Here is a 27152-nt window from a genome sequence, read left to right on the forward strand (position 1 = left end):
CATTGTGTCTCAATGGAAAATCTACTAATTATAACTTTACAGCTCCAACAAAGTACACTGCTGCCACCCAATGAGAACAGACGTTTAAATCCATCACTGTCTCTGGATAAGTAAGAATACTAGAAGTCTTCTGAGAAAGTTAAATACTTCTGTTTATATTCTCAGTAGTAAAAGTCCTTTAATATCTACCGCACAAGCGTATAAGCTGAAGCAGTCATATCTCAAAGTGTGGTGATAGGTGTTGGGAAAATGGTCTTTGACGATCAGAAGTCCGATTACAGGAGAGCTGCTTAAACCCTGTGTCGCTGTACTTTCCCTTGACTGTATGAAGGAGGAAGTGGTCAATAGAATAATCAAATGTCAGTGGCAACAGGTTTTTCCTCTGATCAATGGAAACGGATCAGAGCTTAGAGCGAGAGAGAAGACGAGATGCTATTGAGAGATTACATTGACATCATTCAGTGGCAGTTGCTCTCTTCACTGACTTCCTTTCTCCATCCTTTAAACTGACAGATCCCTCCACACATACACACAAGTGCAGAAAAAATAATTCTGTGAAGTTCTATATATTTGTATCTGCAGCGTTGAGCCAAGACAATAGTACTTGTTACATAGTCCTCACTGTGTGACAGCACTAAGCTTTAAAGTAGAAGTATCCTGTCTCACTGTAAGAGGACGGTCGTGAACATTGGCCGAACAAAGGACCAAAGTGTGGCTCTGCTGATATACTATACACCTCTCATTGTTCAGCAGACTGGCACGCAAAGGACAACCACATCCCACAATAGCCCCGTCATAGCAACATACAGAACATACACACAAACCACCTCACATGTATCGTGCCTGAAATACAAGACACGTAAATGTCCCCACGTGTTGAAGACTAGTAAGACAAATGCAGTCTGCGTCCAAGATGTATTATTGGCATATACTAAAGTAAGCAACAGCGGAAAAAACGCGGAGGAGAAAGCTCACCAAAAACATTTGTATTCAATTTGTTTTCAATGCTGTAATTCAGATTAATCTAAAATGTAGTTTAAGTACCATTTCGTGTTTTCAATTAGCAGAGCGAGCAGGGATGTCAGCTCACTGGGGATATTGAAGCTAACCTGTAAATGGACTCTGTGACAAGGGGTGTCAGTATGGCAGCCCCCGGGGTCAGCAGAAGGGGAGGAGGGCAATGCGTGACAATTTTTCCGCTACCCTTGCTCATCACCACTCGTGATTAAAAATGCTGCAACACACTTACAAGCATGCAAAGCTGGCAACAGGGGTCCTTTGAAATAGTGCTGACGGCAGTTTAGCGCGGCGGCTTCCTTGAAAGGCAAGGTTCACCATGCCTTACCATGTGGCCTTCTGATTTTCCCAGCTAAAATAGGGTCCGCCTAAGCCCCCCTTGGCATTGCCAACCATCCCAGACATCCTGACACTTTCCCCAGGGAGAGACACCCAGAACAGGTGAGGGACTCAAAATAAGGGCCCCTAGCACGGCCTGCCATGCAAAGTGAGTGAAGACAGGCCCTTTTGTAGGAGTGTACTCAGAAGGGGATTATTATTGTTTTTGGAGAGAAAGAAGAGCCCCAGGTCAGCTGGCCTCAGCCCCCACCCCGGAGGCCTGCGCTAATCCGTGCACAAATGCCAGCCGCCTCGGCCAAAAGCCCTCTCCCCCTGCACCCTGCACCCTGCTTTGAAGAGATGATACCCGAGATCACCCGCTGCTACCCTCACTGCACTGTGGTGGGCCATAAAACAGTGAGATGTCTCTGGATGAGGCAGTGCTCAACTCTTTTCACACATTTATAACGCTCCTACTGTTTACTTTGGAGGGAACACAACAGAGCGGTCAGAGACTGAAGCTGCTGGTGCCACCAAAGGGACATATGACCCTCACAAAGGCCCCAATAAAGTCCCGACCACAGTGAATGAATCCGTCTAGCTGCTTTTAATCACTCTGTCTTCCTCTCGGACTGTATCTGGCTGGCCCTGTTGGACAGTAAAATGAGACAGGTTATTGCCGAGCTTTAATTCCTGTCAGCATCTGTTAATTATGGCCAGGACTGTTCTAATTAAAAGAGGCACCCATCTACCTCCATGGCTGGCTTTACACAGCCACATGACTCAACCGGCAGAGAGGATCATGGAGAGCAGAAAGCAGCCAACTAGCAGCTCATTGGTGGAGCCGGAAGAAACTGTAGAAACTAGAAAATCTGAACAATTTGAGCTGCAAGTAGAGGGTCTTTGAAGACTTTTCTCAAGACACCTTCACAGAAAAAACACAAACGTTCTTTATATGTTACACATAAAAAGGAAAATGTGTACGAGTGTGTGTGTGTGTAAAGCGCAGGTAGTTGCCAGCAGATGATTCCCTGGTGCTTGCTGGGAAGTAAGAGGCTCTGTTGGGAATTGGGGTAATTAGGTTAGTGGGTTGTCAGTGTCAGGAAATTGAAAGACAATTCTAATCAGATTTGTGTTTCTAGGGAATCAAATAATTTATATAAGTAGAAGAAATCTCTATTCTACAGTCGCATGATATTACCGTTTACTGGACCCCTCACCATGCATTCAATGTGAGTGTGAGGAGGCTATGGCCACAAAAGATAAGCGGAAAAAATCAAGAAGATATTTTGCATAAATCCACCATTGAATTCCTCTTTGTTAAATGAAGGCCACCTTCTATCTTGCATTATCTGATTTTCCACCCGACCTCCAATCACCGTGCATGGGACACATCCAAACTCATCCCCTCCAAGAGCACTTGCTGATGGGCAAATTGTATTAGGCTCATTTGCAGGGGCCACACAATGCCCAGGTTTGACACCGTCCTCCCTGTTATAAAGTGATGAAATCATCAAGGAAGTGCTCTGGCTGCGGGTGTTGTTCGCTCAGAGGACGCGGGCGACTGACAAATTAACTCCTCCTCCACCGCAAGCATTTCATTGAGCCTTCTCTCATCCACCCTTTAGTATTACATTTGTTTGGGGGTTGGTTACATTATGCACACAACGTAAATTGAAGGGATTCTCCCTCTTGACAGGATTAAGATATCAGGGATATTTAGTCTGCGGTGACACGCTGCTCCAAATATAGGGATGCAGGATATAAATGTTTGCATGCACTCGCATTAAATAACCAAATACCTGCCCGGTGGTATCAAATAAATACAACAGCATAGATGAAATATTTTAACTATGTTGAAAATTAATAGAATAGAAAAGACATCCAAATGGAAACATTCTTATCAAATAATGAGATAATAAATAACTTATGTTATGATGAGGCCGGCTTGACATTTACAGTATCAGTGTGCAACCTGGCCCCCTAGGTGTGGCTGGGGTTGATAAGGCCTCAGTGCTACTCCAGTGAAAGAGGGGTGAAATAAGGGTCTTTTATGGGAAAGCAATACCTAGTTATTTATCTGCAGTATGACAGCGGATGTTTTGTACAGTGTGTGCGGGACCGTGTCTTTGCTTGTAGGCTGGTTTAAGTTTCTTTTTCTGGATACCAAAGAGCGCACACCTGAGCTCACACACCCACGCGAGCATGTTAGCTGGCAGCTAATTAGTATGCAGTCTGCCTCACCCCAAAAGCTAAATAATTAGAGGGCCAGTCTGTGAGATCATTGACCCTGCGTTAAATATTCATATGTTTAGACCTGCTCTGGGCTCAGCTGTGTCACAGTAGACTAGCCAGGCATGGACCACATATGGGAAGGCAGCCGTGCCTCTGACACATTCACATTCACACACACACCGACACACACACACACACACACTGGAGTGCAAGCTCACCCAGGCAGACACACGCACTTATGCCACTATGCAGTCCTTTTACAGTACCACTTTAACACATGATCTAATACAGAATATGTTAGGGTGTCATCTCTGATCATCACCCTACACTTTTGTTCTTTGTTGTAAAACATGGATTTAGCCAATGCATGTATTACCCATTTTTGACCTATTTGATTATCATGTATTTTAATTCCCTTAAAATGCATTGTGGAAAAACGACACTCTCTTAATCTCATGTTCCTTTTGTTCTTTCTGACCCAAGGGGTTCGTCTGGACCGCGTGCGCGGGGGAAGACAGAAGTACAAGCGGAGGTTGGACGCAGAAAACAACCCCTACCTGGGCTTGACGCTGCCCCCTCCCACCAAAAAGCCTCGTGAGTACTGATCCATCACTTTCCCATTGTCTCTGTCCTGCACCTGCATGTAAATCTGATATTCTAGCCCAGTTTCAAGTTTCTGTTTCTGCCATGTTCGGGCAATTAAGGAATCATTGGTCATAAAAATAGGCCAAGTATCTTTCTGTTCTGTATTTTGATTAATCTCTGAGTAGATGATATTTAAGAACAGAGTGCCAGAGGACTCTTACATTTTCACATATACATTTTCATCCACTCACATGCATTCTGTCGGGATAAGAGCTTTCAGTGCCTTAATTTAACTTTTCACATTCAAGCTCCATCCATTAGTTTGCATAATGGGACAGAGAAAGAATCTGTGGAAGTGAGACCGCCATTCGACTGCCTGTTACATTTTCACAGATGTTTATCAGGGCAGTGCATCGTCATGCCTCGCTGAGCTTTACAGTGATCCAACCTTTGACTTCTGCTTTGCTTTGACATCCCCCCCCCCCCCCCCTCCTCTATCCTCAGTCACAAAGATAGTGTCTCACCTGTTGGTGGCGGAGCCAGAGAAGATCTATGCCATGCCTGACCCCACCATGCCGGAGAGCGACATCAAGGCTCTGACCACGCTGTGCGACCTGGCTGACCGCGAGCTGGTGGTCATCATCGGCTGGGCCAAGCACATCCCAGGTATAAAACAAATGATTTCTGCTTCCTTTTTATCTTATTTTCCCACTTTTAACTCTCTCTGTATGAATAAACATGTTTACCCACACACGGAGGTAATTAATGGCAGCAGCTCACACAGCCTCGGGGTGTGTGGAGGACGGAGCGGCTGCAAAACGGACAAAGCTGCGCAAGAAACAAATCAATAGAGTGCATCTAAAACCACTGCTTTGAACGGTGAGGGGGGGGACACACACACACCCAGTGCCAATGCATGTTGTAATCACCAGGGAGATTTATAACAAAGTTGGGGACCTGCCCAACCAAACAAGACATCATATCGCACACACGCACACACACACACGAATGCACACGAGTGCAAGCACACACGCATTGAATTATTGATGGGCATAATCATGTTTCTTCCTTGCCCCATAGACATTCTGATAGACGAGGTGTTAGGTTATAAGAGGCTGTTGAATTAAGGATACAGCACCTCACGTCAGCAGAGATTTTGCTTCCTTCGAGAGTTTTCCTCTGATTTTGACAGAGAACACATAGTTTAGCCGCTCTATTTTTTTTTTTGCAACCGAGGCAGATTCTCCTTGATCTTGAGCTTGACCCCCATAACTCTATAACATTACAGCGCTGTAGGCATGGAGGGGTAACAAACTAAATGAATGTGTCCCTCAGCGGCACCTCCATAACCTCTTCTTCTCATCAGCATAACTTGGACAGGCACGGAGCTGTCAGCATGCAGGACATGTGCGACATCACTACAGCACTGACACACACACGGTCTGCCTCACACACACATCAAAGTGTGTGGATTGAATCATATCAGTTAATTCAGCAGATACATTTAAATCCCAATTCATAGATTAAGACGGTTCATTTATTTTCAGTGATGTGAAGTGGACTCCAGCTGACCTCAGGCAGGTTCATTTTGTACTGAAAAGGTATTAGAGATCTTCTCAGAAGGAGGGGTATTAATCAGGTACACATCTGATAGTAAGGAGATTAGAGATGGATATGCTGCCAGCCCATGGCCTCAGCCCCGGCCCCTTACGCTTCTAAACTGTTTGGATCACTCCCGACGGCCCTGCATGGTCAGCACACTGAGAGTTTAACAAGGAGCTTAGGCAGGACTGGATCACAACTGACCCGATAACACACTCATCGTCGTGACCAAAAACTTACACCAACGTCATAGACAAGCACAGAAAACATCAACATTCCTGTGCTGGCTGAGGAGTCCAGATACTGCAGCATGGTGGCTTCACTCAGTAAGACACACATTGAGAGGGTCTTTTGTATTTTACTGTGGAAAAAATGCTACATTTTTCACAGGTCATTTGAGGCCAAGGTGTACTTAATATAGCCTCCACTTGTACTTCATAATAATACAAATACAATAAGTACTTTCACTCAGGTTTTAAAGTGCATACTGTATGAGGGCAGTCTATCTGGGATCTTTGAGTCATAGTGTTGAAGCTCTGCTAATCAGATTACACCAGCACATATTGTACAGAGGATAGATTCTGAATGGTAATGGGATTTGCCGCACAGATTGTTTCAGAGGATTTGTCAGTCCAACTGCGTCAATAATGATCATTTAACCCAAAACCTGACGCAGTAATCCTCAGTGTCTGAGCGGGTACCTGGGACAGGGCGTGCAGCACCTGGGAGATGGGAGACTTTAAGTAGATTATCTGCCTCTGTAGAAATACATACAGCCAAATGAATTGCTATGTTGTCGTTTTTTTCAGATATATTTATTATCTTTTATTGAAAAATCAAACATATTTTTAGATAATAAAATATATATCTATTTTGACTAAATAAAGACTTTAGCCGAGTGCTCGCCCTGTGTCCGTCCCTCTGGTGGTGTCTGCATTAGGACAGTGGGTGTCCTCTGGCCATGAAATGGCTGCATAATTGAGTTGTACATGGCTGAACCTGATCAGAGACGGTTCACTGGTTGAGCGAGACTCCATGCACTAACACTCCACGCAACAACGGCACCCCAGGGCAGCCTACCATGCTCGGCTCCTACCACATCTCTCCCTCCCTCTGCTCCGGGACAAGAAAGGAACAAGAGGGGAAGAAAGTGCTGATTGCATTCTGATAGATTTTTGCAGCCTAAGGCAATGGAATTAAAAAGATTAACAGTTCATTATGAAGTAGACCACATTGATTAGGCCATTGACAGATGGGCCAATAACTAAAGTCCAAATGTAACAATTTAAATGTCGCGAAAATTGGCACTTACCTTCTCTCGATTGATTTTTAATTCCTTCTATTCTCAGGCTAACATTTGAAAAGTCGTTTGAAAAGTGGCATAATGTGGAGTAGAGTGGGCCTATTGAATTTTAATTGGAGGGCAATCGGAGGATATCAAAGCGCCATCATTAGTGTAGATGGTATCTTTGCCTGACGGGGTCCAATGTCATCCCTGCTCTATTTAGCACACCATGAAAGGTCCATTGGCATACATGACGTGCTTTCAGGTTTTACAGGTTTTTAGTCTACGATTTCAGATGAAACAATCAATCCGATCAGGTGGACTTGTTATCTCAGTTCAATAAGGGAGATATTGAAAGGCTGGTGTCACATATCTAGAGTCTTTTCACAGGTCTGCCAGTGCCAGACTGCAGCCTTGCCCTCATTCTGAATCTGCCTTTGATTAATTGATAATCACTGCGGAGCTTTTGGACACTAGTGTCACTGCTCCAAATAGCCGCATGAAGCAGAGTCTAACACGGCTGTTGCCTGGGGGGGGGTAGGGTCATTAGGAGCAGTGTTAGGGGGATGCTGACAGATGGCTTGTTGCTCCTAAGGTGCTAACAACCTTTGACACACATAGCGGTCCACCGTCCACCACTCTGGCCCCCTTCCATACCGTAAAGCGCCATTTCACTCCGTACCCGAGGTTTAGGGATGTATACCGACAGCTTCAGTACACATGGACCTGTTTATCACCTTGACATTGTTGCCTTCTTCAGGAGTGACGGAATACCAGCTTGACCCCTCATGCCACCCCACATTGCTTCCCACCCGCAGTGGGAATGTCATGTGTTTATATGTAAAAACGGCCCTGCATTCTGCTTATACAACAGGTACTGGTTGTTTGGTGCTTCCCAGGCCGGAGTGTTTTGAGTGGGGAATTCTCGGAAGGGCCAAGCAAACATTGACTTTCTGCTGCTGCTTTGCTCATACACAATAAAAAAACATTTTTGCACTGGCATGTACCCCTAAAATGTAAAATATTAAAACAGCCTTTAAAGGCTTAACATTCATTCGATTCTCTTGAATGCTACTTTTAAAATAATAAACATCTTCGTCGTGTGTTTTTCGGTATTAGATTCAGACCAGATTAATCTAATGGAATTGTCTTGTTGGCATTGTTCTTTTCATTACTGGTGTTTTGGGAATATTCATCATCTGGGCTTTATTGGATTCCAGCTCATCAGCTCTGATTTGACAGACAGCCGCCTGGCGGGTTAGTTGTTAGCATGGAGGCAGCGATGTTAAAAAGGGATCGCGCCTCTTGTATGTTGTCGTGTTTGTGTCAGCTCAACCCTCCACCGTAATCACCCACCCACCCATCAGCCCACCCTACTCCAGCCCCCTGTGGGCTCCTGTTTTCTCTTTGCCATTAAATTGTGAAATCTACTTACTGTGTTGCCAGCCTGATCCCACTCAAGCTGCGTAATCTCCTTGTAATAGAGTGTGAATACTGCCCGGCAATAAATCAGCACCTCATCAGTGCACTTTATTAAATATAGACACCAACAGACAGCTCTTAGTATATTCAATTTACCCTCTGACGTAGGCTTCAACACAAGAGATAAAGATAGATTGAGCAATCAGGTGGATGCTGAGGCCTGAACCCCGGCAGGAGAGCGGGAGGAAGGCGGAAAAGCTGCGGGGAGATTGAGATGGGGGCGTATTGGAGGCAGACAGGCAGTCAGGAGTCTGCAGGGCCAGGAAAGGGACATCTGCCAGGCAGGGTGGGGGAGGGATTTGTTTAGCTACTGTGACACATGAGCAGGTACATCCAGCATCCCAATGATGTGTGTGCACTGTTCACAATGTCACCAAGTTGAATCCGCGTCAAATCTGAAACTGTAGAACTGTAGGTAAAAGGTTCTACATAACGCTTTGTATGAAATCTTCTTTACTGGTGCCTTTAAGTGATTGTCTGCAGAGCGCCATCCCTCATTAAGCAATGTTGCTTGACGGCGGAGGAGATAAATTATGTGTAATTATAGCAATGATTAAAGCCTGATTCGTCCTGGTCTTTGGGGCTTAACAGAGATATGTAACGTCAGTGTTGGGCAGTGGGACCCTAGGGAGGGCTAAGGACCTCTCTGTTAGGGTCAGCAGGTCATGGGGTGAAGATTAAAACAAGGGGATTACTGTATTTAACGTTCTTCAACCTCATAACGTTCACAGGCTACTGGTCAAATCGCCCATTCCCCAGCTACTTACCATGGGATAATGGGCTGGTTATCACTCTGAAAGAAGGCAGATAGCGGACGCTCCTGAAAGTCAGGGCTGGAGCTGCTAAGAAAAAAAGACAAGACACATGTTCAGTCATCCACTTCTTTTTTTAGTATGCATCGACATGATCTCTTCTGTATAAAAACAGCCTTTGAGTCATCAAATCAGTGTCCAGGGAAGCTCGCAGCAAACTGAGCTGTTTGTGTTGTACATGTGGCTGGACTGCAGGTCAAATTATTTATGTCAAGCACAGCAATTTACTACCAAGCTGCTATTGATTGGGTTCTCCTGACGCTGTCATGTAAATTCAAGAAGAATCATGGTCGGCAGTCACACACACAAACACACAGATCCTCACACCAGCCTGCACACACACATCATTATAAAGCTGCTCAAAATTGCCCCTCAATCCTGCATTGGTGACACATCGTACACCTTAGTGTGTCACTCTGCCACATCACATCTATAACAATCAAAAGGTGCATACATTTTCTCTTTGTCCTCTTTTTTTTTGTTTAAACACTTTTTATATCGAATAAGCTTATGGCAGCATGATCATTCAGCTCAGAGTTTTGAGGTTTAAAAAAAAAAAAACGTGCTCGACCTCTGGGGCCCTGTTAGGGGCAGTTTGACTCCGACTGGAGCCCAGAGAGCACTTGACTTGGCTGAGGTGAGCTTGCCGCTGGGCAGAAGTCTTCAGGGCCTGCTTGTCCTTCTGATAGCTCGCCATGATAGATCAGCTGCTGTCCGGCTCAGAATGACTCCCTTTCTATCTCCCTCTTCCTCTCCCTCTCATGCCCCGGTCCTTTTCGCCGCCTGCTGCTGCTGCTTTCTTTCCCTCTCCCTTATCTCCCTCCTCTCTGGACCATATCCTCTCCTCTCTTTTATCCTCCATTTCTCTCCCTCTCTCACCATTTTTGTTCTTCCTTTTCTCTCCCTCCCTCTGTCTGCTCTGTTGTCTAATTTAAGGGTGAGTTACGAGGGGGCTGCAGCTGGAGGGGGCCACCGTGCCTCGTAATTACATCTCTTTTTATTACCCGCGCTAATGGCCCTCGGGGAGAGGGAAACAATAATAAATTAATAGAATATGAACTCCAGCTCAACAGAAATCTACAGCATTTCATTTTGGACCGTCCTGTGCTCTGGCAGATGAAACGGTGCTCAGATTAATCTCTGCGAGGTGGTTTTCAAGCAGCCGTCTGCGGGTTGGGGCTGCCCCCTCCTGCCCACAGCCGAGTGCTTTTGGGGAGATAAAGGGAGAGGTGATGGTTTTGGCTTCTGTTGTTGGTCTTGTTTCAGCCTTTGAGCTATGATTGATGGAGTTAGTGGTCATTTGGGCTGCTTTGCAGTGTAGTTTCTTTTGCCAACTACATTTATATTTGTCCCATTTTTGTAGATTGAACTGAATTCCAGCCGTGGCCATGCAGGATAAAATATGTCACATCTAACCATTTTGAAAGTGAAAATCCATTTGACGCATATGATCGCTATATGAGCAGGGTGCTTAAGTCAAAGTGAACAAAGAAAAGCGCTGCATGGTCATTATCTCTGTATACCTGCCATAAAGATTTCCAGACAGAAATCTGCTGGAGCACTCAGCAGTGGAGTGGAAAAGGCCCTTCAAGCGCGCAGACAGGCCTCTCTGATTTGGTCAATATTGTGTCATGTTTGGTCAAACCCCGCCAAGGCAGTGGGCTGGAAATGAAGATGTAAATATTGATATTTCATTAGAGGAAATCACCCACTCCGACGGCACTTAACCGGGCCACCTTCAGAGTGCGGCGGCCGGAGCGCCGTGTGACCTGCGGAGTCGGGAAGTCACTTCATTACTCGATTAAATTGAGTGGAAAAAGACGAGGCAACGACACGAGATCCCATTTGGAGCGATAATTTAGGCTCTGAAGAGAGGGGATGGAGCAGGGGGAAAAACACCACCTCTCCATCTCACAACACTGGATTAAATTCAAGGACTTTTAGCGTCAAAGGTAATTGCAGGCTGCTGGGCTGCATGTGTGCATATGGCTGAGAGGTGTCTGCTGTATCAGAACAACTCTAAAGCCTCTCCGACAAACCCTGAACAAGGCCTTCACGCGGGCTGTCACATTGGGAGCAGCGCTTTAGTTCCGCTTCAGCCCTCCTTGGCATTAAAAGGCTAGACAAAGCCTCGCCTGTGATTGTGATGCCAACCTGATGCGGCAATCAAGACCACGTCCACGCTTGCATGACAATCTCCCTCCGGCCAGTCCACCGTCTGTACAACTTAATGGCCACGTATGCAGACAAGGAAAATAACACAACAAAAGATTTTAAGAGGCAGACCGGATACGTGTAATGGCACAGGGCTTCACAAAATATGGCTTATTGCCTCCGACGATAATAGCCGAGTGTTTTGAGTGCTTTCGGCAGTTTGCTTTGTTGGGTCTAATTTGGGCTCTTCAGACCTCTGACCAGAGCGGCCGGGCAGCAGCACCTTTCTGTTAGCACTCTATTCTACTGACTATTGATTCCCCTTCAAAATGTGAAGGCCCTCACATTCTGATCACAATCTGTTAATTAATGTATCCTCCAGCTCTTCCCCTGCAGTGGTCATCACCACGATAAGGGAAATTGAACACTCAGGTACTACTCTCCCTGGCTCTTCTTTTCTCTCCGCCTGTCTCTTTCTCTCTTCCCGTCCGGTTTCTTTTTCTCTCACGCTTCCTCATCATGCCTCTTGTTCTTCTCCCCCTGCACATGTGTGTGTGTGTGTGTGTGTCCTGGCAGCAGCAGATAAACATCAGGCTGGTGGCTGCACCCCCAGTGAGATAATTTATATTTAAGAGAAAACTTGGGGAATAGGTGCGGTGAAGCCCTGGTCAATACTGTAATCTATCGCCTCTTAATCACACTGTGGCAGGTAGCGTGGCAACAGCAACTTGTAAAAGCAATCATATTAATCAGGGGCGGAGCTGAAGAGCCTAATACGCTGTCAGAATGAGCCGCCTGCAGGCAGGAGGTGCAGGAGGAGGGGAGATGGGAGATGGAGGGGAGAGAGCGCAGGGTTTATTGACAGCTGAAGGGAAGTACGAAGGAAAAAGGGATGAGATGGTTATCTGGCTATCTGCTCCTCACTCTCTCTTCCTTTCTCTTTCTGCCTTCACCCGTTTTAATTTGTTTGAGTTTCTCACAGCTCATCTTTCGGGGATCTAGCCGTTGTATTTAATGTTCTATTCTGAGCATATGTAGAGGTGTTGAAGGGGAAATGACAGTGGTTTGATGCGGCCGAGCCAATTTCAGCTCATCCAGCTGCCGTTGGAGAATGAGGCTCTGGGTTTAAAGCAGGTCTTCAGGCCGGGCTTGAACCATGTGACCCCTGTGCTCTGGGTATGTGTGTGTACTTCTACGTGTATGGATTTATGTGCATACGTATGGGTGTCATGATCCGCGGGTGCACATGTGTCAGTTTTGTTTTCCTCGTTGACACAAGTTTGTGTGTCTGTCCCCCCTCGACACCTCCTCCTGCGACACAGTGCATGTCATGTCCTCAACCCCTCCAATGAGAATGTGTCTCAGTGCTAATCCCCCACACACCAACAGAGGTGTGACAGGATACAAGGGGTAACCACCTGGCTTTGTGTCTCCTGGACCTTTGCACCGATTTACTGTCCTCACTTACAGTAAAGCCCTCTCAAGTGCTCCGACACCGGCTTCAAAGAGGACCTTCCACCGTGCATTTAAAATTAAACACCGCTCGCTAACATGTGCCTCGGCATGTACTCCAAGCTACCAGGGCTTGACAAGTCGTGTTTGGTTTACTGATCAAGTGTCAACTTTTACTTTGAAATACTTAAACTTTCTTCCAACTCTCCTATGAAAAGGACTTGTATTTCCCATGATGTCCTCCTGTCCCTCATACAGTTTCCTTCTCTGTCCCTCCAGGCTTCTCCTCCCTCTCTCTGGGAGACCAGATGAGTTTGCTGCAGAGCGCCTGGATGGAGATCCTCATCCTCAGCATCGTGTTCCGCTCGCTGCCGTACGAGGACGAGCTGGTGTACGCGGAGGACTACATCATGGACGAGGAGCACTCGCGGCTGACGGGGCTGCTCGACCTCTACGTCTCCATCCTGCAGCTCGTGCGCAAATACAAGAAGCTCAAAGTGGAGAAGGAGGAGTTTGTCACCCTCAAGGCAATCGCTCTCGCCAACTCAGGTGAGGGGCCTTCTGCGCGCTCACACACCCACTTAGGATTGTTCTTTGAATTAAAACTACGTTTGAAACAAGCATTACCAAAATGAGTGGGTGATCTTAATAAAAAGAGGTATTATTTGTTAAATTTAATTTATAAAGCACTTGCATTATAACAAAGTATTTCAAAGCATGATAGTAAATCATAATAACAAAATAATTGTTTTAAAATATGAAATCATCTTACAGCCATATGCTCTATATAAATAAATGTGTTTATAATGTATAACATTCATGATTTAAAATTACTTTTAGAGGATTAACATCATTTTTGTTTTAAAAATATCTTATTATTCCTGCTTAATTGTTTTAAATGACATTGCAAAAGCATTATTGCCTTAGGTTGAATATAACACAAAACTGGGGAAGATTAACATTTTGTAGATTTTCTTTATCTGAAAATAAAGATAAATGCAAATAACTAAATGAAAACGCTTACTCTGAAATAACAGTATAATTAAGTTTAGTTTAGTTTAGTTTATTTTATTTTTTTCGAGCGTGTAAAACCAAAGAAAATACAAATGAAACAAAAGGTGATACAGACATGATACAGTACTATACAAATGAATGCAATAACAAAACGAAACATTTAATTAATAATTGAATAATCTGTAGTATCATTGTCTGATATCAATAAACAACAAAGCTTTAGCTCATTACACGTCCGAAAAGGGGTCGGTCAATATCTAATAATAACTTAATAACATCTAGCCACATGCATTGACATTTTTCCTGACTGGACCTTTGAGTCACTCAGTGTAATATCCAGGAACGCTAAAGTATTGTCTGACACAGATTCAGAAATGACATTTCTTAGTTTTTCAGGAGTTTTTCAGGGTAACCTTTAGTTTAGAGCGTGAGATGGAGAGATGGAGAGCAGATAAGGGCATTGTACGGGAAAGAGGAATGGAGAAGGGATTTTTTTTTTTTAATTGAACACCTTCCGTGTTGTGGTATTTCTCGAGCACTCCCTCGCCCCTCTCTTTTTCTATCTCCATAACAGTAGCTGCAGGGCACAGCAGCCACGGGAGATACATTTAGCATTTCATTAGGAGCACAGGGGCTGTCAATAAAATGTGTTCAGTCGAATGGAATGAGTATCAGGCAGTGATGGGTCTCGTTTGTTCGAATGTGAGGACGGCACAGCGCTATTGACAGGCTCCTTTTGAGGAGGCAGGACCTGTCCCGCTCTGATCAATGCACGCTGGGTCACTGGGCCGCTTCCCCTTGTTTTGTCCGGGGCTGAAAAATGAAAATGCTGATGGTGAGCCTTTGCTTTCAGACAACAGAGCTTTAGTGGGGAGGTGGGGTGTGGGACAGAGGAGAGATGGGGGTCGAGGAGGAGGAGGAGGGTGTCCCGAATGTTAGAACAAGGTCTCTGGAAGATCGCTCTCCCGGGAGCCCCCCTGCTCTGACAGCTGTGAAAATTCATAGCGATTGATTTTGTAATTAGCAGTTTATCAATCGGATCGACGTGGGCTCACTGATGGATTGCGAGGAAATTGTTTCTTCAAAGTTGTTTTTTTTAAAGTCTGCCTCTCCTCCAAGGCTTCCAGGCTGCATGTCTCCTGCCCTCCTTTCCTGCCCATCTGTTGAGATGTCTCCATCACTTTTTATTTTCTCCTTTTTATTTCCCCCTCGCTGCAAAACATTCAATTATAATAGGTTCAAATCAGGTTTATTGCTTAAACGTGTTTGTGCGTGTGGAAAATAGGAGTTTGATTTGTAAAAAATGCAGCTTGTTAGGTTGTGAATCCAGCCTCTGTGACAGGAACAAGAGATAATTATGTCACACCACATCCTCATCGGAGATTTTTTTTTTTTTTCTTTTTGCCTTTTGTTCTTCCAGCCTCCCCCTCTTCCCCCCACCCTCCCCTCCCCTCCCCTCCCGCATTCACTTTACAAAACGACCTACTTCATTTTACCACTGTGGATTTGAAAACCGTCAGGGTGAGAAATGTCTCAAGGTCTTGGGAATACAGTTGTTCCAGTCAATGAATTTGGGGCGAAGTCTGAAATCTGTTTTGCCTTTTTATTGTCCCGTGTGGTAAAATATGCACCGCCAAGGTGAGACGAGTCAGGCAGCCAATGACATGCCGCCACCGGAGTGCCAGACACCGGTTAACCAGTGAGAGAAAGTGCGACCCCTGACTGTCCCTGAGAGAGGCTGCGAGATAGAAAGACAAAGGCGAGAATGAGAGGAGAGCTGTAACATGATGTACAGTAGGATCAGTCAAAGAACGGTGGCAGTGTAGCGAAACGTTATAGGAGCAAAGAACACCGGAGAGAAGCCAGACTGAAACTGTAGACCGCTCTAAAACTGGCCTCGAGGTGAGGGGGTTCTGGGCCTGTCGAAATATCAGAGGCACAGTCTTTGTTCAGTAGAAGCTAGACATAATATAGACAAATCATTAAGAAGCATCTACAGGGAAACAAATATTTGCAATTTCTTCAGTGCTATATTTAGATGGCTGGTTTTGTTCTTGCATCTAGCTGTGAAACAAACCCATTAGTATTTGTTTTCCCTCTACTCTGATGGTCCGAAACTCCTTTGAGGGAAAGGAAAGGAAATGAATTGAAAGGAATTGTTGCATTCATCTCACGCTTGTTTATAGCGTCCAATTCTCTAATGGAGCCCCTTTCTTTTCCTTGTTGTTTTTTGTCCGTAAACAATCTGTCCTTTGGAACAGTGAGGTGTTTAATGTGTACTCGCTCAGAACAGATTGGGTGCTATTCATGCCATTGTTACTGCAGGATAACATTGATTTTCAGTCTCGCTGGTCAAGGGCCGTATGAATATCCCACCCAGTCCTCCCAAGACTAAATAAAGAAATAAAGCAGATGTTGTTAAATTCTTTTTTATGATCTATTCTTTATCTTGTCACGGTGTGAGTTATACTGATAATGTGTTCCCTACCTTACTGCTTCGGACAGAGCAGTAAAGATCAATCATGAGATTTAATTTTTAGAAAAATCCATTTACTATCATTCTTGTTATATTACCAGTGTCTCCAAGTGCAAACAACACTACAAGTTACTTTTCTCCTCTTGTCAAATTTCAAAAACTTCCATCAATCTTCATGCTCCTTTCTCTTCTTGTCCCGTCAGACTCCATGCACATAGAGGACATGGAGGCGGTGCAGAAGCTGCAGGACGCCCTGCACGAGGCCCTGCAGGACTACGAGGGAGCCCAGCACCCGGAGGACCCTCGGCGGGCCGGCAAACTGCTCATGACCCTCCCTCTGCTGCGGCAGACGGCCACCAAGGCGGTGCAGCACTTTTACAGCATCAAGGTGCAGGGGAAGGTGCCCATGCACAAACTGTTCCTGGAGATGCTGGAGGCCAAGGTCTGATCGGAGGCCAAGGTCTGATCGGAGGGAGGCTGGTGGGCCACGGCGACAGCAGAGGGCTGCGTTAGCGATACAGAAAGTGACTTGAACCAAGGCTGAGGGTCCCCAGGAGAAGGAGACCCCCACTGACTGTGCTCAGCAGCAGAGAGACTGACCTTCTCTCATCCCTCCCCCTGGAACCCTGGGACACTGAAGAAAAAAAAATGCAAAACTTGGTTATTAGTATAAATATAAAAATGATGCAGATTAATTTAAAATATATAAGAAATACTATGTACAGTAATACTTTTTGTTGGTTTTTGTTAATTGTCAGTGGTCATGCTGTATATGATGAAGGACCCCTCTGCCCCTCAGCATCTTCAGAATAAGTAGTTGCCAGTTCTTGAGAACAAGAAGGTTTTCTTTCCGGAGAACTAAAAGTTCCTGAAGTTGATCTGAAGACAGCGGAGGTGTCAACAACCATAAACAGACTCACTTGTCTCAGTTGTGATTTTTTTCCTGGACTTGACCAGGACGTGTATATATTTATTAATGGAAGACTGAGTGTATAGTTTAAAGTCTGGTGAACTTGGTGGCCATTTTCTCTAGTTCTCCTGGGATTAAAAAAAAAAAGAATTAAAATTGTTACCTAAATGTGAACTCTTATCAGTTTAAATGTCCTTGGATATACCTCTCCAGAGCCGTGTGATCTTTGAGGATCGGTCTCATACTGGAAGACTTGCTGGTCCCATGTTTAGCCTAACTAGCATAGGCAGGTACAATTAGTCGTCTTATTCTGTATTAACTCAGCAATAAAGGGAGCTGTGGAGAAGTCAGGCTTAACCTCCTATCTTTCATGTGTTCACGTGCTTTTCAATGCTGCTGTTCCTATACCATGCCTGTGTATCTCAGTCCCACCAGTGGGACACACCGCTGCACACTAGTGTTCCTCCTACCCTTGTAGCGGCTTGTGTCACGTAACCCATTGAACCCCAAATTTGGTCATTGTTTAAGCCCATGGAAATTGCCACTTGGCATGCAAATAGATGACCTGATTCGGGCTAGGTGAAAGATGATCAGCGTGTTTGGTGTGGCAGTATCAAAGGATTTATGCCGAGTGGCAGAAGTCCAGGAGATTCCTTGTTCAAACAATCAGAGGCCCATATGTCAACCGCTCTATTTTGGGCCCCTTTAAGCCCGTGGCAGAGTCATCCCACACACAGGGAGCAAGGTGCCCAGCATCTGCTCTCACCATTTTAGACACCTCTCGTCTTTTAATAGCTGTGCCTGCATTTACAGAGCTCCGACAAAACAGAGGTAAATGGCAGGTGCAGAGCGGGAGTGGTGGCACTTCACACTGGGTTTATTTTTAACCCCAGCGGGAGGTTGTTGTCTGCGCGGCCGTACTGTAGACACACTTCTTCTTGACCTCATGTTGACACACCAGCCAGTGCAGAGTAACACTCCTCCACCCGGCCAAGAGGCAGGCAGGCATCTGCGAGGAGACGTCCGGATGCCTGAGCACGCACATGTGAATAGATATGCAAGAAAACAAAGTGTCAGCACGCTCCTAAGGGTAACAGCAACCCAACAGTGTGTCAGTACAAGGTGTGATCCGCGATGGGGGGGAGATCTGGGCCTCCCTTCTCCCTGTGTTTAGTCTGTTCCACTGGGTGTGAGTAATGCTGGAGTCCAGTCCAGCAGGGCCATGCCTCTCGTCTCAATATGAGAGAGAATGTGCTGGAGGTGAATGCTTATACTACTGAAGGATTTTATGTGATGTGATAAATTGTGGCACTGTCACAATAATATGATACTGTGATCAAAGGAATCCCTGACATTGCAGTAGGGTAGAGTTGCCGCCATGCTTGCGATATCAATGGCCAGCACTGATCTAGTGGCCGGCATGCCTTTTATATAGCAGCCCGATTGGCCACGTAATGCAGGAAGAAGACCCACTCCAGCACCCAATCACCCCAACTTGAACTAGCCGCTGTCCAGCTCAAAAGCTCCACAGTAGAGGGTGGCAATATAACCTGAGTTATTTTACTGTTGTGCAATGCAACAGGGACCAATTCTGACTGGAACCATGCTAAAAGCATGCTTTTACTTGGACTTGGCAGAATCTGTTCGTTATTAAGTGACATATTCTAAATCCCTCGGATCAGAAACATGTAAACTGTACAGCAGAAGAACTATATTTGATTTGCTCCACTGATAAAATACTTTTGTGCTTGTTTCAATAAAAGTGCAATATAAATGAAAACTTTTGCAGAAAATCTTTACAACTAGAATTTTGTAGTGGCCCAAGATGATCAGCCAAAAGAATAATTTTAACGGGAGTTCTCTCATCTCCCTTTCTTTCTTTTTACCTTGCAATATGGCACTGTGTTAAGTAAAAAAAGAACATGTCTTACATTACAAACTGTGTCTAAGTGTGTAAATATATCAGCGTCAGTACAGTAGGTTGCCGAAATACCATTGAAAATAAAGTATGCAGCGCTCTGCTGACTACTACCTCATTATCATATTGTCAATATTTCTCTGATTCAACACTCACACGTCTGTGACATAACTGAGCCACCCATGTTTCCATCCAATACCTGTTCCCCTCCCTCAGTGCTCCTGCCAAAATATTTGTAATGTATTTACTGATCTTCTTTTCCCACTCATTCTTCATAGATCTGTTTGTAAAGGTAAAGCATGCTTCACGTTGACCACACAACTTGGCCATCAGTGGGTTTGACACCCATGTTGGCTACTAAGCGGGTATGTGTTTTTATGTGTCAGAATTGGTCCCTTGATGACAAATTGCAGACAGGGGCAGGGGACTGATTTCCTGCTTCTGTGCTTCGAGTATTTATGGTGTGAAATATATCATTTGGCAATGATGTACATTGATATCTCTGATCGTTGAATCACCAATATCTGTGTAACTTTTACGTTTTGATTTTCAAAAAGGTAAAGGATAAATGAATTAAATACTACCTGAACTCTGTGATTTTTTTTGTGTTTGGACTTAAAAACAAGTTTTAAAGCCAGCTACTAAAATGAAAAGTTATTTCAAACAGATTCAACCAGTACAAGCAAACAATGTTTAAGCTAACAGTAGATACAAGCAATGTTTCAAATGCTAATTCGCACATAAGGCTGATGGGAACGGCATTCGTTTTGAAAGTATTTGGTCACCAACCAAAGAATTGGACACGATGAAATGTTTACATGATGAGAGTGCTAGAAGGAAGTTTAAGGAGGCTTTTTGTTATTACAGAATGAATGTCTGTAGCAAACCAAATGTCCTGGCAATTCATCACAAATTAACACAAAAAAACATTTAAAAAAAAAAACACAAAATGTCAACTTCATAGTGGCAGTGGAGAAAGTCAGAGGATCACCAAAGTCCTTTGGATAAATCATCCATGAATGTCTACAAAACATATCCTTTACATTTATTTCAACTGATAAGTGAACATTTTACCTGCTTATGGAGCTCCAGGAAAAGGCAAGGATCACCATTCACGCCATTTTGACACATTGTCTGGGTACCATGTACAACATGTCAAGGAAATCCATCTTATTGCTTTTGAGATATTCCATTCTGGACCAGAGTGATGGACCAACAGCTAAATACATCTATATTATCATCTCCTGGCATTACATTATTTACTGTATAAGTAAATAAGAGAACCTTTACTAAAACTATGAGCAACCTTTACTCTAACCCTTCCCTCGGCTTAGCATATGTATTTACCCATTGTACTATGGCCATTCCCACACACACACACACACAGGGAGTTTAGAACAAAGAGCAGACCAGTGCTCCCAACAGACCCCAGATGGGTGGTAGTAAGCTAGGCACGCCGGTGGAAGATTCACGAAGGCCTCCAACCATCCAGCCACCCCCCCCCCCTCAGCTACTGCAGGTCCAGGAGCTGTTGAAAATGGATCCGTCACAGGAAACAGGCAGACAGACACGCTGGTGGAGGTGGGGGAGAAGCGAGGGGCTGTAGCTCCATTATTTCAGGAAGCTGATATTCCAGGGAGTTAAAGTATTCCCTTCTCTATATAATTATAAGAGCCAATTTCCCTTTTTGAAATAATGTCTTGCTAACCAATTAATTGTAATAATCCTCTTCGTGGAAACAATGGCATCACAAGACAAGATGACTGGAGGATGAAAAGGGGAGGAAAAAAGAGGTCCCACACAAATAACATGTAGAGCACGGTCGGTGTGTTTTGAAAAGTAAAGAGCGACTCGTTTACCATTCAAACCCTCCATTTGGACCAGATATTGCCATCAATACGTTTCCCACAGATACAGTAGCAAGGCAATCATTTAGCTCCATTGGCAGGTCAAAACACCTTTCATTAGAGTTACGAGGCATCTCATCAAGATGCGGCCCCTCGCGCAGCTGTATGACTGCTGTGTATTGCTTAAGTGTGTTTCATTATTCCCAAAGCAACGTTGATGATGGTGAGGGAAAGGATTACACGTCAGGGTGAGTGATTGGGTTTGAACAGAGCTGCTGCATACACTTTGTATCAACCCAGGGCTCAAATTACACTTAGGTTGAAAACGGAGCACGCAAAAGCCCAGGAGAGCTTGTGGCACAGAAATGAAGAGTGGGCCACCATCTCTCTCTCTCTCTCTCTTTCTCCCTTACACACACAAACTTTTCATCTCTTTCCTTTGTCAAATTTTCTTTGGACCCCTCCTCCTTTTGCCTCCCCCTCCCCGCACCCTCCTCCTTGTTTTTGAGGCACAACCATCCTTTATGGGCATTCTTATTGTTCCACTGATTCCGTTATGTGTATTTATTGCTCCATTTGTGAAATTGGAGGCACCGGCCGACAAGCCTATTACTATTCAATAACAGGAGCTGGGCATTTTCACAACCGTGGGCTATCAATGTCCCAGACAGAAACATTACGTCACATCAATTTAAAAAAAACGACAGATTGCTATATTGTTGTTGTGTGTATTATATTGGAGGGGAAATGTCACCCGTGTCCACAGAGAACACTGCGAGTGCCAGCAGTCAACAACGAGTCCCATCTTCAACAAAAGGACAATGCAACCGGCTCAAGAGTAGATCTATTTCCTAATAGATCCTGGTTACTGCCGTCCTGTACCTGTCCCAGTGGCGGTATCGGAGCCATGCATCCTCACACCTCTGACCCTGCCCAAGACTCTCTTTGGCTGATCAATAGGCTGTCAAAGTGCCTAGCAGGCACACAGGCCGGGGCCATCTGAGATTTCGCCCTCTCATTGTCCATCTTCACTGTTTTAAGTGCATTTATCAGGTTACACGCCTGCTCTGCTCACCACTTAATGCACGGCTGAGCTGATGTCCTAAAAAAAAACAAGTGGCTACAGTGGACCTTTGTTCCAGTTTGTCAAATGACTATGGTTACATTTGTTATCAGACCATCACACAATCACACATTGAAAGACAAGACTTCTGGTATAAGTGTAGATTAAACACCCACTTTTTATATTGTCAAACTAAATTCTGGAGCTAAAAAAAGGATTCAATGAGACAATTCTGGGCCAAACTGTGGTACTGGTCCTTCAGAAGAGTTGATTCAGCTGATATGAAATGAAGCAAACCCAAAAAGCACACCACACAGGCTGGCTGAGAGGGTGAGACCACACAACACTGCGGAGAAAATACTCCTTTTACTGTAGCTAAAATCACTTGTTCCATTACACTTGAACATTGTAAGAACAGAAGCACTGTGAGAAAGCTGGTAATAAACTGTGTATAATGTACACACACACACACACACACATACACACACACACCAGATAACTGCATGTGAAGGGTTTTCTTCCTACATTCCAGATTTATTTGCCCAACTGTATCTTTATCTGTGCTGCTCACTGATATGAAGCGATGGGGGGGGGGGGGAGAGCAGAAATATTTCCAACTATCAGCTGAATGTATCTCCCTCCACCCAAGGAAAACACTGCTGTGGGATGTTGGGGGGCCTCTTCTTCCCCTACTGGTTTATTGCCTCTGCCATGTATTCACGCGTTCTTATGGGCTTTTCCAATTTAACCACTGGTTTGGAAATAATGAAGGTAGATAAGGAACATTGATAAGCATGGATACGTCCATCAAATGGAGAAAAACTCACACAGGGTGCTGTGTGTGTGCTCACTTCACAGGCGTTTAACACAATTACCCTGTCATTACGGAGGGCCGGGGCCTGCGTTTTGAATTATATTAAGACATTTGCTCCATCTAAGTGTACAGGTGTGATTGCTCATATTTTCTGGGCATGTTTGGATCTTTAGAATCAGAACACAGATAATACAATATTTTAATATCTGATATTTCTTTAGATTTGCTATTTTACATGATTAATTTTCCTTGATTTTTCTTGCTAATCTTACTAGTCTAAAACATGAATGAGCTGTGATTTAACCAGAAAGACACTTTGTCACATGTCATTTGCCAACTATCCTTCTGCACTATACAGTATCTCGATGGTACCGTCTATCCGGGGATTTCCTGGGGTCCAAAAGAGCAGCGAGGAAATGGTCAGGCTCAACTCCAGAGGGAAACCACGGATGGGCCTGACCTTTTCGGCATGTCAAGCAAAGGTTAGAAATCTCCACTGGCCTTAAAGCAAATGCACTTGTTTGCCATAATGGAGGAGGCCCCTGCCTTTTTTCAGCTAGAGACCAGGTCTGGTCCCAAGAGAGTTCCCTCTGATGGAATCACACACACACACACACACACACACACACACACACACACACACACACACACACACAACACACACACACACACACACACACACACCACACACACACACACACACACACACACACACACACACCACACACACACACACACACACACACACACACACACACACACACACACACACACACACACACACACACACACACACACACACACACACACACACACACACACACACACACACACACACACACACACACACACACACACACACACACACACACACACACACACACCTCTATCTCCATCGCTGCTTTGCCGTATAATTAAATTCAAGTAGGTGTCAGGCTTTCTTGTATCAAACAAACCAAACTCCAACATGTTTTATAACAATAAATCACATGGCGCATTTCAGGTCATAAAACACAATCATCATTGTGATCATCCTTGCTTCCATTTTCGTGCCATTTGCATTTCAGAGAGAGATGAACTGGGAGTCAAACAGTCAACAGCGCGATGAGACCGCATGCTGGGATAAATAGATCCGTGATCAACCACGTAAGACCCCGGCGAGGAAATCACCCATCCCTTATCCTCTTACGAGATATACTGTAGAAATCTCATAAATATTGGCAAGACACTCCGTCTGGGTCCTATAGACGTATTGTACATCATATAACACATATGACCGCTCGTAATTCACACATTTATATTCACAAACGTGATTTTGTATTTAAAATATGACTCATAAAGCATGATATATGGAAATTGACAGATCATATGTGATTCCTGAATTAAATATCGTATAGATCACATGTTTTATGTCCTTTGCTCTCATCTCTCCTTGCCTGAGAAAGGAGCCTTGACCATGCAGGTAATTTACAGTGTTATGGGATGAGTGCAAAACATGCTGTAAATAAATAAGAGTCGACCCATTTCATTTTAGGACATGGGGAGGTTAGCCAGCCCCCCCCCCCTACACCCCACCCCGCTGCCCCTTTTGAAACAGTGATGTCCCATCACCGGGTGCATCTGTATATCACCCGGAGAAGAAGGGACCACAAATGGGGCAGCAAGCGACACTATGCAGTCCATTTGCTAATTTCATATGGTGTCCGTCTGTGTGGGTATGGCCTTGGGCACAGTAGCAACCCCCCTCTTAGTCTCCCCCCCCACATGCTCGTCTCTCCCCTGTGTCCCTTTGACCTTGCACTCAATCACAAACACACATACACACATATTGACTCCATAAGAAACTAAACACAAATCACATCTGCTTTCCAGCCCTTCATAAACACACACGCGCACACACAGGAGAACTCTCCGATACATTTTATCTTACACAAATCATCCAAATATATTCATTTTGGCACCCCGTCATATCCCTTTTGTTTTGTCACTGGTGGCTCTCACATTGTCAGTTCAGGCAGACACAAAGGTAGCCTGTGTCGATGCCTGACGAGCATCAATACCTTCAGTGTCAGCGGCAGCAGGACTCTTCTATTGTCTTTGTGCAGTAAAAGCTCACATATCGGCAGGCATTTTAGGACACTTTTCAGTGGAATTAGCACTGTCAATGAGCGCAGTCAGGATGGATTATTGCAGAAATCCCAATAACAACACCCGGTGTGTGTGTGTGTCTTTGAGTGTGTGTACGTGTGTGCTATAGCTTGTCCCTGGAGCCCCAGCAGCGTTGAGAAACACTGCATATGGGGGCGTTTGAATGGCTGTGATTTGCTCAATAACTCTCTACAGTGATATGGCTATGATCATTGCCCAGCTGTACGGTGTAACATCAAATGAGCAAATTAGGCGTGCCTTTGTTCTAATATTGTTTTCCCGTGTCGCCCGCCCACCTTCAGCTGAACTGTTTATGCAGACCCTTCTCACCAACTTTGAGGAACTATAAAAAAATGTAATCATTTTGAAAAACAAAGAAGGAGCTACTTTTTTTATCGTCCACATGCTGCACTCTTTGATCATATAACACTGTCATTGTTTTGTCCGCACAGTCCAGCAGGTCTGCCTGTCGGCTGTTTAAAAGGTTTACTGGCCCATGAATCGTGATTAAAACATCTCCTGTGAAAATGTTTTACGGTTGTTGCAGTTTGTGCCATCCCCAACCCTCTAACACATCCGTGTCTGCATGTCTCCTCTCGCCCTCCCTACTCATTTCATCTGTGTGTGTGTGTGTGTGTGAGGGATAGGTGTTGGAGCAGTAGCAGAGGGAATATTACACAATCCTCTGTGCATTATTGTAATTAGATTTCCCAGGATAGCTCAATTAAGTCATACTGCTCCGGGGACCCGGTGGTTTGTGGTTTGACACTCGCTCACAAGGGGTCCGGTGTGTTAAGTAAGGCAGAGAAACACAAAATTAAAATGGTCACTATGTCCTTTTTAAGAGAAAGTTGGTCATAAATAAAAATGTCTCCCTCAACAAGGCGGCTTGTTTGTTTTCCAGCTGCCTTTTTTGTTCTGCTTGCACAGAGGGCAGGTAGAGGTAGAGCCCATTCTGCAGCTCAGCTCTGTTGCTGTTGAAGAATGAAGGACAGCACACACAGTTACCCGAGGACAGGCGTGTAATGTAATGTTATGTATATTCTAATGAGAAGAGCTCCATCTATAGACCACCTGTTGAACTGCATTCATGATGAAAAGCATGAGCTGAGAGGAAGCTCCTGTGTGTTGAAGAAGATGCTGGTAGGTGGTAAATAATATCTATTTTTAGTAGCCACAGGATGGACGCTCAGTATAACTGTAGAGGTCAGATTTAAAGGGCTGTCCTGGCGTCCTGCGATTATTTATTTGTATGAATGGCAACAAAACGTGAATATGTTTGGAGGAATTGCATGTCATGTGTGGTGACAAAGGGAGATTCAGCACTTTTGATGATATGTGGTTACATTACTGGTCTCAAGGCTGGCGCCGAGTTTGAATGCTCCAGTAACATTTCCTTTTATTTATATCCGCAGACCTTGGCTGAAATAAATGAGTTGAGACAAGTGTGAGGGGCCGGTGTTACGAACAATTTCTTCCTGACATCGGGAAACGAGTATGCGCAAGACATTCAACTCTTTCACTGCCAATGGCTGACAGGCCGTCCCGGCACGGCAGCCGGAGGCCTCTTAAAAAGATTCAATGTCGGCATCAACGTGAAAGTCGTTGTGTCATTATCTTAAATCTTAACTATCCAGCAGGATGGAAGTGTGAGAGACAACCCTATCTGTCAGGGGTCGGCAGGAGATGTTTTATTCTCTGTGTACAGTGAGTGCCCCTCTCATACGGCGAGATTAGAAGTCCCAACCGAGGAAGGCGCTCCGCAAGGGTCATTCTGCAGCCTGCCTTCAATTTACTGCCACTTTTAATATTCTGTCATAGTTACATTTTTTATTGCCGTCTTTTATGACCATATCCTTATGTCCCGTGCTTATGAACTTTTCTATGCAAATCACTCACTGGAATCAAAAATGGAGTCCTGTGCTCTTTGTTTTCAGGCAGCTGAGGCGTCAAGAAAATCAGCTGCCTGCTTCTGTATTCCTTGTCAACAAACACTCCCGCTGCATAAAAGTTTCAGTGT

At 44.7% G+C, this 27152-nt stretch overlaps 1 protein-coding gene and 1 long non-coding RNA gene across 2 annotated transcripts in view; one reads left to right on the forward strand and one right to left on the reverse strand.

Moving 5' to 3' along the window:
- The window catches only part of esrrb (estrogen-related receptor beta), a 38489-nt gene extending 21584 nt beyond the window's left edge, over nucleotides 1-16905 (forward strand). The window contains exons 4-7 of the mRNA XM_034124209.1: nucleotides 4054-4164; nucleotides 4660-4821; nucleotides 13222-13491; nucleotides 16636-16905. Of these exons, the coding sequence (XP_033980100.1) occupies nucleotides 4054-4164; nucleotides 4660-4821; nucleotides 13222-13491; nucleotides 16636-16880 (788 nt within the window). The 3' untranslated portion in view covers nucleotides 16881-16905. The remainder of the gene's footprint in view (nucleotides 1-4053; nucleotides 4165-4659; nucleotides 4822-13221; nucleotides 13492-16635) is intronic.
- Nucleotides 16875-27152, reverse strand: part of LOC117477585 — a 30303-nt gene continuing 20025 nt past the window's right edge. The window contains exon 3 of the long non-coding RNA XR_004555363.1: nucleotides 16875-17066. This is a non-coding gene — a long non-coding RNA (uncharacterized LOC117477585). The remainder of the gene's footprint in view (nucleotides 17067-27152) is intronic.

This window comes from Trematomus bernacchii, unplaced genomic scaffold (genome assembly GCF_902827165.1).
Source record: "Trematomus bernacchii unplaced genomic scaffold, fTreBer1.1, whole genome shotgun sequence".
NCBI classification, from domain to species: Eukaryota; Metazoa; Chordata; class Actinopteri; order Perciformes; family Nototheniidae; genus Trematomus; species Trematomus bernacchii.